General features: G+C 35.0%; 1 protein-coding gene across 1 annotated transcript; it reads right to left on the reverse strand.

Moving 5' to 3' along the window:
• Positions 1 to 2212: 2212 nt before the first annotated feature.
• On the reverse strand, positions 2213 to 20497 carry TRPA1 (transient receptor potential cation channel, subfamily A, member 1; the record flags this gene model as incomplete). The annotated part of the gene is made up of 15 exons (XM_009573770.1): positions 2213 to 2638; positions 4517 to 4614; positions 5136 to 5246; positions 7139 to 7207; positions 8205 to 8387; positions 8499 to 8628; positions 10686 to 10855; positions 11067 to 11156; positions 13927 to 14074; positions 14547 to 14617; positions 15459 to 15557; positions 17212 to 17271; positions 17923 to 18016; positions 18914 to 19080; positions 20341 to 20497. Coding segments are annotated over 15 exons (1879 nt in total), but the record flags the coding sequence as incomplete, so codon positions are not given.
• Positions 20498 to 21649: the final 1152 nt, after the last annotated feature.

Below are 21649 nucleotides of genomic sequence, written 5' to 3' on the forward strand. Positions count from 1 at the left end.
TTCCACCATAATGACAGCTGCTAAATGAGTGAAAGAAAGAAAATCTGAGGAAAAAAAAAAAGGAAAACATTTCTCAAATTGTAAGTTAAAGGCTCAGAAAAGATTAAACCCCTGTCCTGACAGGCTGCTGTGTATAAGTGTCTCAGACTTCTGTTTAAAGAGGCTTGAAAGGCTTAAACTTTAAAACTATAAATGCTGACTACTTTGCTTCTGCTGTAACTGTACTGCTGCTCCTCTTCACTTAAAACTATGCATTTAGGCCCAATTTACTTACTCAAAAATGTTATCACTCACTGCCATCTAGTGTTAATGGTGCAGATCCTCAGGAACTTAAAATTACTTTTCTGGCTTTAAGAATTAAAAATTTACATTTTTCAAGTTTGGCCTTACCCTGAGAACCTGGAAATTCCTGTTTCCACTGACAGGGGGAGCTGCACAGTAGCTCAGAAAATCCAAACAGCTTATTCATAGAAATAGATTTGAGTTCAGAGGCCACAATGCAACTTCAATTACTACAGTTACCTTCAATTTTACTTTCTTGATTCTGATTCTGTTTACTGGTTCTCCCTCCATTTCACTGTGTCACACCAGACTTGTCCTAAAGCAGAAGCCACAGCTGCTCCTCCTGCAGCCTGCAAGGCGGGTGCAGCGTGCTTTGCAGCACATGTTCCTCGCCTTCTACTTGTCAAAAGAAAACTGGAGACGCTGTTATGCTCCACCATCTACGCACCGCATTTCTTTCCAGCTGGGTATGTGAGAATGATGGTACACACCAGATCTCAACGGCACAGTTAGAACGTGACCCACAGACTTAAGGATGGGGCCTCTGGGGCACCCAGGAGTACATTTGTGGACATAGTCACACAGCAATGCCCCCAATTTGCTGTTTGAATGGAGTAGCCAAGTGCTTATTTTCTGCTTCAAACTATTACTTAACTAAACTATTACAGTCACACTTAAATGCAAAATGCCTACACAGATTCTGGGAGGCAAACCCAGAACAGAACTTCAGTTTTAACAGCAAACATCTTCAGTTACAACTGGCTGGATTTATGCCACAGGATTCAAAGGTATCGATGAATCTTGCTAGTGAAGAGAAACAAACTCCAAATGCTTCGTGAATCTCTACAGATGCCATCTAGCATTTGATATTAAGCAACTATTCACCTTAGTAAGTGTAGCAGAACAGCCAAAACCAGTGATAACCTCCTCCTTTCTCTATTTTACCAGGCAAGGATTTAAAATCTCAAAGCTGGGATAAAGCAGTTGGGTGAGAAAGCATTTTCCCTACTGAACAGCGTGTCATCCGTGGCAATTTTAAGGCACAAATCTCACTAATTTACAGTGCATCCTCCTGTGTTTTCTGAAATTGGACAAGTTCTGTACAGTGTGAATTACTTTCTGATGGCTATGTTTTAAATAAACAGGAATCTGTTCTTTACATGAAGAATTAACATATATTAAGTTCTTAAAGAAAATGTCTGAATTCAAAAGCAGACCACAGAGCGTTACAACCACATATAGTCATAATTAGTTTATTAGCACTGTTTTTGAAACGAATATACTTGGGTACTTAAGCACAGTTTAATTCATGTTTATTTCCACATTTGATATATTACTGTATATTACATAATGCACTGAATATCCAGTAAATAAATAATAAAACCAAAGTGCAGATTAAAGTAGCAAGGTCAGTTTTTAGGTTATCAGGAAGGCCAAAATCACATATGCAGTATAAGGACGGCAAGTTGTAAATGACTAATATTTAACATGTCATTCTATCATTGCTATATGCATGCTAGTACATATGATCCCTCTGAGAACTGCATATATTTATCTACAATAGAAAACAGTCCTTCCTTACATTACATTTTCGTGATCTTTTTACTTCTTACCTTTCAGGCCTGATCCTGCAGTCCTGACTCAGCAAAGCTTCCAATGTAATCTGTCAGGTTAGTTTCCTACTTTTTCCTTAAGCTACATAAAGCCCATTTGCTCTCTCAAAACATATGAATACTAAATAATTAGAGTTTGAATTTCTAAAAATTCAGAAATTCTGAAAATATTCGTAACAGAAAATAATGTAATTAAGACCTAAGAGTATTAGGGCCAAATCCAGGAACAGATCTAGACAGAAGCCTTGGGAACTGTCAGGACAGCAAGGTCAGCATCTGGTGAGTTAGGCACTTTCCTGATTAGCCAGCCACTTTCAGGATCACAGTTGTGGATGTAGACATCTTCAGTCTCCTTCAATACTGTTTTGAGCACCTGCATCCTTTTTTTTTGATCTGGCCTTTTTTTATACTTGAATACATGATGTATCACATTAACATTATGCACAGACAATAAGAGAAGTGACCCTAAATTAAAACAAAATGATAATACAACATGATATCATAGCCATGTCTAGAAGAAGCTATTGTTCTTTTGTGTGCTTGGGTTAGGCACATTTGTTTTAACAGCTTTTAACACTGTATCCCATTTACTATTCTTGTGCTCTAACTGCCTTTTCCTAAACTTGTGCTGAAATAAATCATTGCTGTCTTCATCCTCAGCTTCTGACACTATGTCCATTTTTTGGATAATCAATTTAATGAGGTCATGTTGCTTTTCCAACAGTGTTGATATATCTTTGAGCCTAAAAAAAAACAAAAAAGAAAAAAATATGCATACAGCAGGCTTTGTCATTTGGTTTCAAAGGACATTTTAGTCATTAAAATTACAGATGTGAAAGACCTGGCGGTTCTCAACTTCACCCTTCTGCTAACAAAGAATATTATCTGGAGTACACTTAATTTTTCAAGCTGTGGTACTTCTCCAGGTTTCAGGAAATAGGATTAAAGAACAAATTCCTGGTTCTTGAGAAAAGTAACTTACTATATACTTAAGGTAAGAGCAATAGCACTCTCAAAATAAAATTCTGAACAGTTCTATCAAAAGTTTTTCCTATTGACTGAAGTAGTCTGGTAAGAAAAAAGGGCCAGATTTGCAATGGCAATTAAGCATCCACAAATATTTAGTGAACTTTACAGCTACTTTAACAGCATATGAGAGTTACTGGTCTCTTTTAAAGTGCTATCCAAAGTGCAATTGATACAAATAAAGAGTTAACATCCATTAGCATCACACATACAGAACACAGTATCTGTTATCTTTTAAGAAACAATGAAAGAAATGGGAAACGTGTCTAGAAACTGTCTTCATAAAACTACCAAACAGGCTTTTTGAAAATACACTTTTCAGAATGTCTAGACTCAGAAAATGACAGCATTAAATATATATTGTGATTGAAAAGGTTCTCTGTGAAGAACGGTTTGGGGCTTCTTTAGATGTAGTTGCCTTTTTTTCCCCAAGAATTAAAACAGCGCAGCAATTGGCTAACATTAATACAAAGCAAAAAAAACCCCACCCCAAATCAAAAACACATATATGCACTCAGCACTGATTGCCACTAGCTTCAGTAGGAACTGAACTCTGTTTTGAACTCTGACAATAAAAACATACTGGCAACATAGTAAAACAAAGTTTTCAGCCAGTATTTTCAGAGCAGTAAATATAACTTTCCATACTGACATGGTCACAAGTTATTCTATTGCAAATAATTTTATAATTTTATAAAATGATAGTTTCTTCCTTCTCTGTAGGGAGAAAAAAAAGAGTATGTTCTATGCTGGTTCCTAATATATTGATGTAGTATGGATTTGAAGAAAGACTTGTTAAATTCCATGGTTTGCCTACATCTGTAGGGTGTATTCTCACCCCTTCAACTCTTGCTGAGTCCTTCATGCCAAAAAATACTTAATCAGAATCTGTGCAGGGAGACAAAAATTTAGTAGATCAAAAAAAAAAAGGGGGGAAAGGAAAAAAACAGAGAAAAAAAGAGCAGGGGAGAGTGAGACAGAGTGAGAAAGAATAGATTTTCCCAGCTGTACATTCACAGAAGGCTTTTCTGAAACCATTCTTACGGATATATTGGTAAGATGAATAAGAAAAGTAAGTACAGAGAATTCCTTCCAAGGCTTTGGGAAACAGATGATTTGTTCAAAGGAGAACCAGGGCACCAATCTGTTTTTGGGGAAACAATCTGAAGCAAATTTACCATCGGATCAGTGGAAAGTCAGTTACAGATTGTGTGTATTTGCAAACCAATTGGAATTACATCAATTGTGAGTTTAAAATAACCCTTGAAAACCTCCATACACAAACCTCTAATTCTGCAATGAAAATGCATTTTCCCCATTACTTCAGTTTACTTTAATGAGCAAACAAGCCTGTCCTCTTTCTCTGCCATGGCATAAAAATATTTCTCTACCACACAAGTATTTTGAAGGTAAATACATTACAGAATATAAAATGCTAAGTTACCATAGTGAGGCAGCTTACTTAAGGACACTAGATACATTGAATTTTACTTTTTAGATATCGTATGGAGCTTTAGAACACTTTTTTAAATAGGAGTATATATGCAATATTGGTTCTACTTATTTTTACAGCAGTAGAATAACACAATGAATACCTGTATTTCTGCTTCAGAACTTCCAGTTCTAATGTTGTATCGGTGCTCTGTGCATCTGTGGTAGAGTCCTCACACCCAAAGCAATACTGGAACACGCTCTAAACAAAACATGGAACCAAAATGAAATCAGGTATTATAGTCTGACAATAGATTGAAAATCCCAAACAAGTGAATGGTAACAGTCTCCACATAGTGTTAAAGTTGAAAAGACTTTCTGTTATGAAGTTATTTTTCGTATATTAAACATTTGTTTTGCAAAATTTGTTTAATCAGAAAATTCAGTCTACCAACAACAGCTGAAATGAAAAATAAACAAATAAAAGAAGAAATGCCAAAAGGGAGCAATTCTATTTTCTGTATGAATAACTTTTGTAGCTTGTCTCGCTTAGTAAACTCACAGATCACTGAGATTTCAAACACTAGCTATATCGGAATAAATTAGGCTGCACTCAAACTGATTTATTATTTTCACTGAAGATAGTCAAGGCCTAATCATGATTCCACTGATGTCAGTTAATGATTGAGTCTTATTAATACAATATTCCTAGCAATCTGTGTACAAAGTAAGTTGATCATGTCACATTTTAAGAATTCCTTAGTCTAAGATTCACCATCTTACCATAAATCCACAATATCTTGGCCTGTTGGGATATACAGTGATTGATTCCTGGTCCACCCGACTTAAGAACCAAAATGGTAGCTTCTTCTCTAAGTTGGTGTGAAGATTAACCTAAACGTAGTTTTGCATTTAGAATAAGATATATTCTTTTAAGATAAAGACACATTATCATGTGAAAATAACCATCATGTCATTCTATTCAAACCACTACTACTAGATGTCAGGTCTCAGCGGATATCTACGCTGTAAACAATAGTACAATATTTGAACAGTCCAGCCCAAACACTAAAACCATCTAGTCATAGCAGTATTAAGTATCTTAGCAGAATCAATTATTCTACATAGATGCGCACTCTTATAACTAAAATGACTCCAAAACTGAGTTAGCTTTTGTGTGATGGCTTGAATAGCTCCTTAGTACATTGCAGGTTGCAGTACAGAATCACATGGCAGAAATGTTCAAAAGACAGAATACCTATCATAGCCATGGGTTTTAAGACCAAATAATAATGGGAAAGAGAGTGATCCTTCTCTCTTTAATTGTGCTATATCCTTTTACTAGATTATGACAGAGTCAGTATAGACTAAGATGCCAGTGGAATGCCTGTGAGAAAAAGAGTTTTCCCTTGGGTAGAAACAAGTATATTATATATCAGTGCCTTTTCAGGTGATGCTACCTTTCCAGTCATCCTCAAATTGCTACAGAAATACTGAGCATACATATCTAAAAGAACAAGATGTACAGTATAAGCCTACTGCAGACATCCATAATCCTGTCAAACATACAGAAGGTGACATGCTTAATAAAGATTTCATAGTACTGTCTGAAGTTGCAAGACACCGTCCTTCCTGAGCATTATGTTGGCAAAGAAATACCTAAATAGGTGAAAAGCATTAACTGCTACAAGAACTGCCCTTATACCTCTGCTTTAGTCATTTGTATCTCTAGCAAAAGAAATATCTTTTGGGAGGAAATGTTACTCTAAAAACAAATTCTTCAAATAGGCTTGAAGCAAGCAAGTACAGTACACAATTTAAAGTTACGTGACTACCAGAAGTTATTTCTGAGCTGTTCTTGTTCTTGGGCATTCTGTCTGTGCACACCTCTCTTCTCTATGCTTAGCCACTAGGTAGGCTCTGAAACCTTTTAGAAAAAGCAGAGCCAGCAGGGAACATAGGCAAAGCCACTCCCTGCATCAATTTTATGAATGGTCAGTTCCTCTCACAATACAGACTTTGAGCAGAACGTCAAGGAAGCATGTGGACAGACAGTTTCTAAGAACATGTTAGTGAGAAGTTATCTTTATGCTTTATTTGACAGGTGTATACTGTGTGTATTTCCACTTGTGAAAGTCAAGCTTAACATACAGTTCACAAGGAAAAAAAGCTTTTGAAAACTGTATGCCAAATTTATCATTTCTTAAAATGAAAATTTTATGAAGTTGTACTATTGCCCTAGTCCCAGTATGTAAGCCGTAAGGACTATGTTTGCAAAAGCTACTTTGAAAATATCTAAGATGCATATAGTTTTCAAAAGCATATAAGTTACTAAACTCTTCTGAATTCAACAGAAATTCTGTTAGGTGTCTTTATACATCTTAAGGTAACTAAAAACATTTAGAAATGTGACATTAATTTCCACATTATACGTGGTATTACATACCACTTTCCACTGCATCAATTCTCTCCTTAAAAGGCAACTCTCCCATTTCAAACATTGCATTTACTCATTTTGAGATTCTCTTGTTGGAATAACTCCGAATTCACCGAACTGACTGTTCAAAAGTTCCTTAAAAATGCATTTGCTTATACATTTCCTTGACAATGACTCACACGACTGAAAATGAGATTCAGAATAGGATGCCCATGTTCACCAAGTTGCTTTACAGAGATGCTAAGATGTTAGTTAGGGATGTTGATGATCAATCAGCTAATTATCTGAATGGTGTTCTTACAATGATACCTACTTCCTATAGTTGGTGCTTCTACGGTATGCTACTTACCTGCATTGCGATCCTTTTGAGTGCAGCATATTTTTGTACTTCAGCTATGTCCCCAACAGCCAAGCCAATCTAAAAAAAACCAGGAAAGACTTCATTATCTATTCTTTCATAGTCTGTGATTTCAATTGTATTTCTTATTCACATTTAAATCCAAAATTACTCTGAAGTTGAATTTATTTTGTTCCACTTGAATTTGGAAACATACACCTTTTGTGCATATTTGGAAAATCCATATCAAGAAATGTAGTAAGCTTTTTTAATGCCAACTATCTGTCTACCAGTAAGGCACTAAAGAGCTATTTCAAAGATTTGTCAAGAATAACATCCCTTCTTTTTGATTCTTCATTACCGCTGTTACGTTAAAAAATTTGTTGACTTCTTGATTGAACAGGATAACGGCAGCACTAAATAACTTAAAAAACCTGAATTGTTTGATTTTTATTGCTCAGCTCATATAAAAACCTGATTTCCCCCAAAAAATTGATGTTCAATGGAACATGGCTGAAGATGTGTTACATATTTTCCCCCTTTCTCACCATTACCAGGTTTTCCGATTCTTTTTGTTCAGGTTAGGCTCATTAGTTAGTTTTAACACTACTGTTGACTGCTGTTTTGTGTGCAATGAAGATCTAGGGTTTTAGCTTTTTTAAAAAAAAATATCGTTAGCGCTAGCTTATGATACAGCATGGGGTTGAACCATTAAGACTATGTCTAGTCTAGGAGGCATGCATTTATCAAAGTACTTCTTAAAATAATTGTTCCCCAATTTTCTTTATCAACACTTGATAATAATACATTGCAGCTCCAATTCAAATTCCATCACAGTTACTACCTAAAGATATACAAGATAACCCTGCAAGAGTTAACTGTGGGAAAATACTCAGAACAGTAAACTGGAGGGAAAATGAGTTCAGGGAAAGGCAACTTTTTAATACGTTATTGAAAATATCAACTTGTTAAATAATGACTGAAAGACACAAATCAGCACTAAAGTAATTCTATATGCTAAAACCATGTATAAACCTGTGCTTAACCCCTTTTGTATTTTACTAAGTAGTTTACTTACTAGCAAGTTCATAAGAAGGATTGGAATAAGCAAGGTAAATATAATGAGAACTGTGTAACTCAGGAATGGATATGGCAATTCACTGCTTAGTAGTGGATCAAGGAATGCATCATGGTAATTAATGTCTCCCAGCATCATTGCAAATGTCTTCATTACAGAAAGCAGAGGTGTGCTATAAGTTTGCTGCAAAAGGAATAAATACCAAAATCAAGAAAAAACCGGAACCGATGAAATAACCTCTTGAGATTCTTTAGTATTTATAATGAGAAAAATTAACTATGCCATTCAACTAACCTGTGAACCCAACAGGACAAAGAAACTCAGTCCAAAGGCCAATATCAGGAAAAAGAAAACGACAGCAATCCGAATCAAAGTCCTCAAAATTTCCCAGAACATCACAACATAGATGCCATAGTTTTCAAATCTAGGCGATAAGTAAACAGAAAAGATATGCAAAATTAAATACTGAAGTTAGAGTCCGTTACAGTTATTTACGTCAGGCAACAAGTGATCCTGATTTTCATGTGTGAAAAGAGACATTTTGCCTCTCTGAGATGGTATGGACATGTTGTACCTTCACATCCAAAAGAATGCAAGTGGTCTTATTTACAGCAAGCCTAAACTACATAATCTTACATTTTAATGCGCTAGAGCCATACTTCTTCAAGATATGATTTTTCATGGACAATTTTTACTCTCTCCATAGCCACATACAGTACAATATTGTACAACTGTTACACTCGGAGTAATAACATTAGGAAATTCTCATTTTTTGCTGCTTTTTGAAGCAAATTAGCAACCAGAACAAAGGACAACTGATACCATGATGCATCTAGCAGCCACATGCCTGATTTAAAAAGATTTTGCTTTTTATGACACTACGAAGTATGGAAAACAAGCAAACAAAAAGAAACGCACTGCTCAGGAAGAGAAGGGGAGTAGCACAATTTTCAGACACCTGTGTTTCCAACAACAGTCTGTCATCTGGCAAACCTCTCCTGCTCTTGGCTTAAACAAAAACTAGATCTCAGAACATGAGTTGTCATAAAGCAGATTAAGCTACTTTTCCTCCCAAACCTGAACCTGGGAACTTATGTCCCCTGCCAGATTCCAGGACCAGATGACTGTTCTATGCGACAATAGTAGCAACTGGGAAAATCCCTCCACAGGATTTCCCCCCTGAAATATTATGTGCAAGGCTGAAAAGGTCAAGCTGGAAGTAAAGCAAACCTGATCTTCTTTTTATTAGGCATTTATTAGGCAAAACTCCATTGAAGTCAATGGAGCTACAGGTTGCTTTGCGAAGAGACGGCCTGAATGAGTTAAAAAAATGATGTGTAGAGGTCTACTGCTATACAAATGAAAAATATTCAGGCCAGGGAAGCATTTCATCTAGCACGAGAAGGAAGGTTGGGCAATCATGAATTTACTTTTTACTGTTTAGGTTCAACTCCCATTTTGCCCACAGAACACAGCAGACAGGACACACCCGTTCATTAGTCATCTAAGGTCAGACACATGTAGCACAAGGTTTGCCCGCAGAGGCCCTACCATAAAGATACTCTCTCTTCATGACATTAACTCTGTTTACAAACCTTGTCCTTAAAACATCCCAACTACAGTAAAATGATCCTGAAATTAATCAGCAAATGCCGTGTTTTTCTGTCTGCCAGACCTCATGGGGGTGATTAGTGCATATATACAGTAAGAATCAGAAGAGCATATAAGCAGTGTTATCACATACTGTCATCATTTCCTGAATAGCTCCAAATCACCACTTTTTTGCTGATCAGCCGCACCTCATCTTTGTGCAAAGCAGTCCTGGTCAGGCACAAACATGTTTAATTTATTAGTCTTAAGCACTACACGCACACTATTTTTCCCTCCACCCAGCTCTCCTGCAGTCCATAACTCTTGGACGCTATTGTACCAGTGACTGCATTAAGATCATTAATGGCAATAATAGACCTAATGTCAACTAAAGAAATAATTTCATCCATTATAATTCTTTTACAGGTCACTATGGTGTAGAAAAGTGGGGTGTGCCATTTAATCTGTAAGATGATAAAATAATTTATCTTCTCCCAAGTATTACTTATAAAAACAGACTTCCTTTTGCCTCTTGTAATTCATATCCTTTTTTTTCTTTTTTTAAGTGAAAGTCTATACAGCATAATGAAACATGTTTTTAAAAAGACATATGCGGTGCCTTTGCATACTTAACATTAAAATAAATTTTGTTCTTTCTTTAGTTGCCATAACACATGCTGTGATTCTCTACGTGAAAACCACTGAAAACTACTTTACAGTTCATTAGGTTAAAAAATTCCTATGGTCCTAATCTGGAAACTTGTGTAGCTTGAAAAAAAAAAAAAAAAAAAAAAATAGGGCTATCACACTTGATCAGTCATGGTTTAGCATATATAAAATATTTGAAAATATTAAAAGTATTTTATTGTAAAGCATGTAAATAACTTTTACCGTTGAAGGTAAAGCAAGAAGTTCATCCAAGACAAGTATACAGCAATTGCTCCACATTCCCACTGCAAATGAGCTGGTGTATTAATAAATAAAGAAGACACAAAAATTATGCTTGTAGTATAAATTGTCCAGTCCAGTAGATTGGAGTAATCCAACAAATATTTCAATTTCTAGGATTTAAGAGAGACAAATACATACTTACAAGTCACGCATCATTGAAGGACTGAATTCAATACACTAATTAAATCCTCCACTCACTTTTAATCTTATATAAATTGGCATTTCCCTTTTAATTAGGGAAAAATCAGATTTATTTCAATATCACACAAACTGCTATTGCAAGCATACTGTCTGATTAATGTTATTTCTCTATGTACTTACCTGCTGAATGAGCTGAAATATTTCTTTGCAGATTCCCAGTAAACTCATAATTAAAACTAAACACATACACACCCTTGTGAAGTATGAGTTCTGAAACAAAAATCAGAGCACAAAACAAATTAGAAATTATTAAATGAACATTTATTTCACCTCTACCTACTACATATACGTTATATTGCCAAGTTAAGAAACTGTTAGCATGCTTCAAATAAACTTATTACTATCTAAATTATGGTTTACTAATATTTATTGTGAAATCCATGTCATGTATATTGTGTTTAAGTAATTCAAACCAAGTATGAAAGTTTGAGCATTCTGATGATAAACAGTTGCTGTGCAGCTTCCTTATTGCTACTATTTGAGTTTGGGAACTGAAATGGCAGTATTTATGCCACGTTTTCAGTATGTTTTGCCACTGGATGAAGATAAAGACAAATTCTGTTGTCCATGACTTCACTATCATATTGCAGTATCCGGAATGGCAATAGAAGTCTTTGGACAAATTGGAAGTCCTGGCATCCTTATGTAGCTGCTCCCTTTGATGTCTCCCTTTACAAGCAATATAGGCAAAGACAACTTTGTTGTGAAAAGCCTTCTATTGGCATAGATAACACTAGTGAATTTCATCTTTCAACTTGTAGAGCTAATTCCCCACCTGAGGCCTTCATTAACTCATAGGCAGACCACAAATTCATGGCACTCACTTTTCAGTGGTGCTGCAATACACATCAGCATCTGCCCCATTGTGATGTCCCTCTTTAAACTGGGTTAAGAGTATAGCGCCATGTTCTGTAACACTGTGCTCCCTCAGAGCTGGCATTCCCCACTCCATTCCCATTATTGGGTCATTAGGACACTGTTTCCTCCAGTGCATGACATTTCATATATCCTGCTGTTGCTCTAGTCTCTCAGGCAGCACCTTCACGGCTCCTGTTCTGTGCACTGCTTCTCCACCAGCTGGCATCATTCCTCACTGAAGGACAGGACTCCCTCTTCCAACTATGCTTCTTCCACCCAGTCTCTGATGATTCAAGGACCTGGGTCAGTCTGAGTCATTCCTCTGTCTGCCATACGCAGCTCCTGTCATTCTCCTGTCTTCCACCAGGAAGATTAGTTAGTAGAGCATGAATTCTTCCCGTTCTGCTAGTTCTGGCTTCTGAATCTTTGTGAATCCCACACGTACTGGGCTGAGCTGAGTATGTGATTCTCCAGATTTTTTCATATATCAGGATATCCTTATGAACCTTTTAAATACCTTGAGTTTATTTTATTTCATATTTCTACTTTTGGAGTTTCTATTTCAGTTTTATGTCTTTTCTCTCTCAAAAGAACTGTAAAATATTTTCTTGCCTTTTTTTTTTCCTTGCCAAAATCCTTGGTTATACTGATAAAATCACTTATTTGAAATGGATCATTTGAAAGGTTCGCCACACAACAAAAACTTGTCTCCATTAACACCAGTATGTTACCACTTCAGGGCTAATGACACAGGCGTCTCTTCTCAGAATATATGACTTCATGTCGTGGAGACAGAGCTCTGTGACTTTCCTGCCTTTCACGTGGACACAGGAGTGTAATACTATGTATGAGTTGTACTCACAGGTTCAATAAACAGCAGAACTTGCAGTTACTTCTCTGGAAGTCTAATACAATGTTCAGCTTAGGGACAACACAGCCTTCTTAAAAGACAGAACACTGCTTAGTTTAACTGCAGGAAGAAAACACTTACAAAAAGGACATCAAGCAGTTGCACCAATGTCTGTCTTTTCTAAAGCCTCATTCTCCTGTAGTGGTGGACCTGGCAAGTCTAACTTCTTCGGTTCACTATGGTGTCCTAATTATTCCAGTTCCAGCTTCTGAAAAAAAGTTTGAGCTTTGTCTCTTAACAACCTCGAAGTATCTACGGAGGACAGGCTTATCCTGAGACAGGGTTCATCCTTGCTTGCTTTCCTTATGGACCCAACTAAAGCATCATTTCCATCCAATGCATATCATAAACGAGAACAATATTCGTAAGTTACTAGAGTAGCCCCACATCTATCACAGCTGTGACTGAGAGACAAACATTCAAAAGTCACCACGATGCACATGTACGTTGCTACCTAATCAAGTTTTTCATTTTGAGATATCATAATTCCAAAATGGGGGTATATCATTCACATTTTAGCACAACACAATTTTTTCTATTTTTTTCTTTTAAGTTTATTAACAGAGATTATAGGAAACATCCAATACACTTAAAAATCTTTCACAGAGTTTTCCATCCATATATGACTGAATTCTGCTGTTATGTTTTTCACTACTGTTGTACATGAGGTATCTATATATAGACTGGCAAAAATTGTTCTGTCTTAGCCTCATAGTTTATGAGCCTAGTGAAGAAATACTGGGCCTGCAAGGGAAAGTAATACATAATATGGGCAAAGAAAGATGTATTTGAATACCCAAAAGCACTTTATTATTGACTACTCTTTCTATGTCAAATTTTAAATGTGCAATATCCAGTTATTTTGGTTGAAAATTAAAAGGACATAGAAAACCAAAGAATCCTCTGTTTTCTGTCTTTTCATCATTAAATACACATTCATCTTTTTTCTTCAACATTACAGAAATATTCACTGCAGGGAAGAAACTGAAGTAACCATGCACCAGATGTAAAATTTTCAGAAAAGATTAAAAAAGAAGAAATGAGAACTGAAAATTATCTACACAAGTTGTTGCTGAATGTTTAAAAATATACACTTCAATTCTATTCCTTAGAGTTGCTAAATCATAAATAATTCTAGAAATTATTTAAATAATCATACCTTATTGCTATAAAAATCATGAACATATTGTAACTAGTAAGAAAACTTAGTACCTCATATTCTAATGGTCTTGCTTCATAGATCTCTGTTCCATTCAAAGGTCTTCCTGGCTGTATGTGAGTGACCAGAAGAGTCAGTGGGATGAGACCAAGAGAATATATGCCTAAATTCATCAGATGTGCTCGAAACCCATAGGCCATCCTTGAAAGTAAGAATGTTAAAGTTACAACATTTTACAAATTTAGAAGAGCATGCATTCAAACGTAACAGCCAACAATGTTTTCAAGATGAGGCAATAAACATTTCTTAAAACATCCTTTTGTGATGAATGTGTTCATCGAGCTTTATGTGGATTGGCCATTCTGAAATACTGTTCCTTTTCTTTTTAACTCGGCAATCCTATTATATATTTTTGCAATACAGTGCAAACAAAGATAGTGGTTGTCTTCGCAGTAAATATCAAAGAATCATTACTAAATGCTAAGCTACATTTTATATGATAATCATCAGCATATTCTAAATACGCTTGTGAAAAGTTATATCGAAAAGACATTTGCTTCAGTCAACACTATAAATGTGTACAACTTACATATCTTAGTAAACAACTCTTAGGCACAATAGCCTTCATCCTGACACGCAATATTATATTTTAGGTACATTAAAATACACCTACCATTTCATAAGCAAATATTCTTTACACACAGGATGACTGAGTAGCTCCATGCGATTGTGGCGTACCATGGCCTACAAAACAAGAAAGCAGAAGGATCAAACTTATCTCATCTAGCTAAGTTAAGTGCTTAAAAAACTGGCTAGCCCACCTTCTTTACTTGAATATTAGCCTAATGAAAAGTAAAATGTCTGTAAGATATTGCAAAGTTCTTTTGTTTATGTACTCTGGCTCAAAGCTATTACTATCTTGCCTTCTCTGCCTACTGAGGCATCCAGCTTCTCTCCTGCTGCTCTATTTCAAGCTTTAAAAAAATTGTACAGACTATTTCCAGCTATACCTGTGAGATGACCAAGCTTTTCTAGTTACATTTAACAAGAAAATACTTATTTATTTATTATTAGACAGTATACCGAGTCTAATTGCCAACAGGAAGCCCAAAAAGTAATCAAATTAAGCCAGGAAGTTTGTTCTGTAAACATTTTCTGACAAAGAATGAGAAAACAGACTGGCAATATGAAAGAACAGCAAAAATTTGTTTTAGGCACAGAAAGTATTTTGCAATTAGCATATGAAAAAATCAGTTTTGTCAGTTTTTTCAATGCCTTACATTCCAGTGCATGGTCACTAGAATGACTGGAGTATGGTTTTCTTTAATGTATTACCTGCATGTACAGTATGTTCTCTTGAAACATTCATAGTTGTTTAAATTAAGAATTTTTATCTAAACCTAAAAGAAATGTTATTTATTACTTAGACTATAAGAACTTTGACCCATAGTTCATCCCAATATACTTTAAATATACAGAGTTATGGGCTTTGGAAAAGAAATATTATGATGAAAAATTCAAACCTCTTGATTTTATCTAAAGCAATACAGCATGGAATGATGTCAGAGTAAAATAAAGAACTTACATTTAAAGTGGTAAGTGGTTCATAGAAAATGTCTTCACCATCCTTTAGTTTCTTGTTGAGTGTCAGGGGACACTGAAGATATCTGAAGTTATATTCAATCTGAATAATAAACATACACCAGCATTTAAATGTGATGAAACTGATAACATAAGACTGAGATAATATGCTTAATTTAAAAAAGGTTACTCTTTAAAGAAAAAAAAGGCATATTGTGTCAAAGTAATTAGAACACTGATGTATACTGATTGTTAGTTACTCTGCCAGAGAACACAGGCCATCAAGATACGTATCTGTGACTGTAAGATGATTAAACAAACAGCCATTTTGAATTGTAAAATAAAATGTATGCATTTCTTCTTAAAATATTACAGTTTAAAAAGGTCATTCTCGTAACTGTAATTTGTTTTAATGTTGACTTTGAAGAAAATCTTGTATTTAAAAGTTATATGGCTTTGATAACACAATTTAAAGAAAATGTACAGTAGCAGAAAATTTGCAAGTTTTCCGTTAATGATGTAGACACAATCCAGTGTATAGAATCATAGAATAGTTTAGTTTGGAAGGGACCTTTAAAGGTCATCTAGTCGAACCCCCCTGCCGTGGGCAGGGACATCTTCAACTAGATCAGGTTGCTCAGAGCCCCGTCCAACCTGACCTTGAATGTTTCCAGGGATGGGGCATCTACCACTGTTCTAGGCAACTTGTTCCAGTGTTTCACCACCCTCACTGTAAAAAATTTCTTCCTTATATCTAATCTAAATGTACCCTCTTTTAGTTTAAAACCATTCCCCATGCAATAATTGATAAGGTGGTTTTCAATATGGTTTCAAAGGTAACATACCTGTAGAACATTCATGCCTCCTTAGCATTGTGAAAGCAATCTACTGCTTAATATTTTGGACAAGGATTTACAAAAGAGAAACACATTGGACTCTGAATTATTGATCACAATTGCAGTACTTACGATAGGCATGCTTTTGATATACGTAAATAAATATTACATCTTCTATCACTGTTATTTTGAAATATCCATAACCTCCGATACCCAGCTTGATTGCAAGAATTAATACAGCAGAAATAAAGTCTATAGGTTGCTAAGGTTTAATGTTATACTTGTTAAAATGCATAAGCATGAAGATTACAGAAACTGAACTTCAAAGCCGTTTACAGCCCAAAGGATAAAGTAAGATCAGTCACCTGTGTTTTCTGTTAAGATGTGATATTCATCTTATACATATGAACTTGACATACATTAAAGTATACATATTGTGTACTTCCCAAACCTTCAAGTCAAAAAAGTGTTAACTTCAGTGTCACAAAGGCAATAAAGAGAATTAAATCAGTGGCTTTGCTGAGAAAAAAAAGAAGAGACTAATAGTTGAAGATTGCTAGTATCTGATAAGTGATTTTTAAGTTATCCTAATACTGAGGAGTTTTTTGCCAAATATGTATTAAAAGCACAGATTCAAATACAGTTATTGATAAATAATTACTGAATTATTCATAAATCAAGTTAAAATATTGGCTGATTTCAATTTACCAACTATAGAACTGTAATTGTAACTACAGAAAATATTTAAGAGGTATTAGAATTTAGTCCAATATCAGTACCTAAAAGCCACGCTGATGATTTTCTAACTTAATCATTATCCAAATAATGTACCGCTGCTAACATATAGCCAGGCACATTGTGACATATTCCATCCTAAGACCGTAAAATGTACTGTCTTCATAAACTTTTTCATCCACTTACATAGAAGTCTCGACTTGTCTTTTCCTCTGAAGACTCAATTATGCAGTTGTCCAAAACCAGCTTTGCAGATGAACAGAAAAGTAAATTAAGGTGATATAGATAACGTTCATCAGAAAGAATATAATGTTTGTACCTGAAGAAAATGACCTTCAAATACAGCAGTCATCTAACGTAAGTGATGATTCAGTCAGATTTTATGGTGTATGTTTTGAGGACATAAAACTCCAGAGTTCACATGTAGGAGTTAAATAACGAAACTATGCCGTTTACAAGGCTACATGCTAGTTTACAAGTATAAAATGTGAAGTGTTTATGAATATATACATTCCAAGTCACGTGCTATTTTAATAAAAAGCATTTCTGTAGCGTCATTTAACAGTTAGCTCAGAAGGTGAAAATACCTCAAATGGTTTTGAACCTAATTCTCTTCTGACTTTCATCACTTTTATACTCCTTTTTATACTACTTTTATACTCTTATAACTTCATTGACCTCAGGAAGCTAAGAACTTTTTCTAATACTAAAGAAACTAAACTGGCCGAACTGAAACTATCACTAAAATACAATTAAATCAATTTGTGAATTTGTATCATTTCTATTTTATAATAATACGTATTAGTGAGGACAGCATTAGAAAAACAATGGCAAATGATGCAACATAACTAAGGTTTTTTTGTGCAGTCATTTCTTTAATATGTGCAGAAAACTTACTTTAAATGAATCAGGAAGATACTCAACCATTTCCAGCAAAGGACACTTATTGGCACTAGAATAGTGAGAGAATGTCACAACAGCTTCTTCCCATCTGCAAAAATGAGTTGAGATTATGGAAAATGAGTAAGTTGTTTCTCTTTTAAATTAACTAGTTTTAGATTATTTGAGTTTTATTTAAGATCTTACCTTGTAAATCACAATATGTAACAAGTTTACATACCATCAATTGGAAAAATCAGCTGTTTGGGTAGTAATTGAGTAACATTCTGGATGCTTCTCTAAGAATGATTCATGTTTAATTCTGTTATCAATTAAACAGAAATGTTTCAACTATGCTAAGACCTTCTAAAAAATATGAAACTTGAACTAAAGCTGGAATCTTGGGTTACACGATTAGGTGAGTAATAATAAATGCAGTAAAATACTGGCAGTGTTCCTGCAACTCTTACCAAGAGATGTGATCATTAGGCAATGGTGCAATACCTTTATTCCTGAAGTGGGGCTTCACTATATTGTAATATAAAATATTCTAAGCTGCAGTTGAACTGCCACATTTTTAAATATTTGCAACATTTAAAACAACAATTTTATATTAAATCTCTTGAATGTTACCAGTTGTACTCACATTTTGATTAAAATTCTGTAGGTATTGAAGCACTATGTGAAAGGCCAAAATTATGTATGTAAGAAGAGGGGAGACATGGGAAGGATTACTTATTTCTAATGGCTTCTATGTGTTTTTTTTTTAACAGAATCTGAATACTAATCTAATCTAATATGGAAAACAACATGCCACACATCTGACGTCCATTACAATTATGCCATTTTTTATTTGCTCTCACTAGAGCACAATATAATTTCTGGAATTTTAAAATATGTACTCAGTCTTACTTATTAAACTACAGGTTTTCAGAACTTAATCTCAGTTAAAAAACAAAACAAAACACAATGGAAAATAAATTCAGAAAGCATTTTCTGTGTACCTCACCTTTTGTGCAATATGACAGCAGACACTACATCTTTTCTCCTATTGTGTATTGCTTCATGGAAAAAAGAAGCTATTGCTTTGTTGAACAGAATTTTCGCACCATAGTCAAGAAGTAACCTTACTGCTTTTGCATGTCCTTCTCTTGCAGCCAGGTGCAAAGCTGTGTTCTGCGCAGAAAAGTAGCACAGCAATGCATCCATGAGAATCATTAAAAAAAAAGTACATATTTCAGTCCTTTCCCACACTGAAAAGCCACATGCTATTCTCAGTTGCAAGTCCTGAATACTTTTACTAGCAACATTAAAAAGTTGAATATTGTCACAGAGATTCTAATAGAGATTATAGACAAGTTCTTTATTCTATGTCTACAGCTAGAGTAGTGCTAAATCTGAAGAGAAAACTCAGTTGTAGGTAACAAAGGCCAATTCATTAATATCTTTTAGTTTTGTAACCAACAAACTGTAAGTCACAAATAGGTAAAAATGATGGTATCTACAGACACAGAACACCTGCATTTGATAATCAGGAAGAGAAGCATCCAATTATATCCAGATGTGGATATACATACAAACAAATCTGCAAGAAAATCTGCAGGCACAGTTTTATAGGAAGAACTTTTTTTTGTTTGGTATTTTCATAAAAGTAAGGCAATGAGTGGTTTAGGAATCAAGTCACACTGAAACTGACTTTTGAAAGCCTTCTCAACTCACCCAGATTTTTCTAAGGGAAATTAAGAACTAAGCATTGGCTTCTTATTAATTTCTAGGCAAGATTTGTTCCTAATCTAATAATTCTAAATGTTTTCAACACCAGTTCTCAGAGAAATTAGCAACATCTTCCGTGCTGGAAACTGAATAGTTCTTTAAAATGACCACCCTATGTTTTCTGATGGGGAACTGTTAGTCAGGTTCATACAAGAGGTCTCCAATCCAGGAAATGGATTCTGTCTTGACCCAACTGATACTGCATTTGTCCAAACTTCAGAGCAAGATAGGAGCTGTTGGACGTTGCTGTGCAGAACACATTGATTTCAAACAATATATTAATGAGCTATAGTTGATATTGGATTTTTTTTTAATCTGTATAAGCTCTTCAAATTTAAATTACCAATGTTTGTACTACATTGTTAAATACTCTTGCATTGTAACGGAGACAAGAGGGATACTCAATATTTTATGTTTTTCTATTAGGCTATTTGCATTTTTTTTGTCTCCCACTTATAAGAATTGGATAACAATTTCAGCAATCACGTATTAATCTAAGCAATAAACTTTAACAGTCGTGAAATATAAAGACTTTAAATCTGCCAGAGGAAATGAAATATTAAACATGAAATGCACAGTGGAAAACTACTAATAGCATACCACTGACATTTGGTCCAGAAGTAATAGCAGACAAGAAACAAATAATGCCATGTGAACACGTACCCCTTCTTCATCCACTCTGTCAGTGCACTTCACATTAGTATCCAAAATGATCTGCATTGTGCGAGTGTATCCTCCGAAGGCAGCGTGGTGCAGGGCTGTCCAGCCTTTATAATCACTTACATGTAGTGGTATAAAATTAGTAATTATAAATGGAAAACTTTTTATAAATTTAAAATAAATGTAAATGCATCTTCCTTTGACTCAAACCTCTTTTCTTTGGCATGACTACTGCAGAGATGTCCATGCCTTCTGTCAACTACTATGTGATTATCAATGCATCATTTGGAAGTAAAAGGTTCAACTCAGTAATAGTATTTGGGTCTCCCTCTCTCTTTTCTTGTTTCTCTCTATTTCTGTATATATCTGGATTGTGCCCATTTTCTTATATTTCTCTTGAAAATGACACAAATGATTGCAATATTCTGTTACTAATACTTGGCAACAGATGTGGCATAGATCATGACCATATTACAGAATTTTGCATTTAAAGATAGTGAATATACAAAACATAAAAGGCTTAATGAGTTTCATTATACTAAAATGAAGTAATATTAACAGGAATAGATAAGCCTTTTATCACATAGAACTTACCAGGACATTTCTTTAAAAAATGCCAGATTTAAGTCTAAATTAAGCCTAAATACATAGACACATACATGTGTACACATAGATATACATACATACATACATATATTATCATCTCCTTCTTTCCTAGGTGTACTAGTCCAGCTAAGGACACTGGAAATAAAGGGTTTGACAGTAGTCTATTTAGTGGGTCCTCCACAGTCACAAATAATGAACAGGTCTGTTTGCTAAAGGATCTCCTCAGAACACTTAGGTCCCTAGCTCCAAGGGGCAGCTGCAGTGAACTTGGAAGCATAGGACTTGAAAGCTAAAGCTCTAGACTGTACCTTGGAAACAGGACTCTTAATTTTTGGTAGCTTTGGCTCGTGGCTTTACAGGTGTGAGCCTGGAAGCTTTTGTGGAGCTGCCAATGATCTGAGGATCTTTGACCTGAAATCAGGACTTAAAAGTGCAAGGCAAGTTGCCTGTGAACCACCAATCCTAAGAACGCCTACTCAAGCCTGTAAGTGAAGCTGACGTGATTATAGTATTTCCAAAACAATATTTTTTCCATCAAAAGGTTCAATATTCTTCTCTCAGTTGGATTTAGAGAAACCTCAGTTTCCCCAGCATTAGAAGCCTTGCTTTACAGCTAGCCATGATTCTATGTGTCAGCCTGAAGCAAGGCACAATCAGCTTAGTTTTACAAATCTTTTATAAATATGATCTTATATGGTATATTTAT

Source organism: Fulmarus glacialis, unplaced genomic scaffold, assembly GCF_000690835.1.
Source record: "Fulmarus glacialis isolate BGI_N327 unplaced genomic scaffold, ASM69083v1 scaffold8633, whole genome shotgun sequence".
Lineage (NCBI taxonomy): Eukaryota > Metazoa > Chordata > Aves > Procellariiformes > Procellariidae > Fulmarus > Fulmarus glacialis.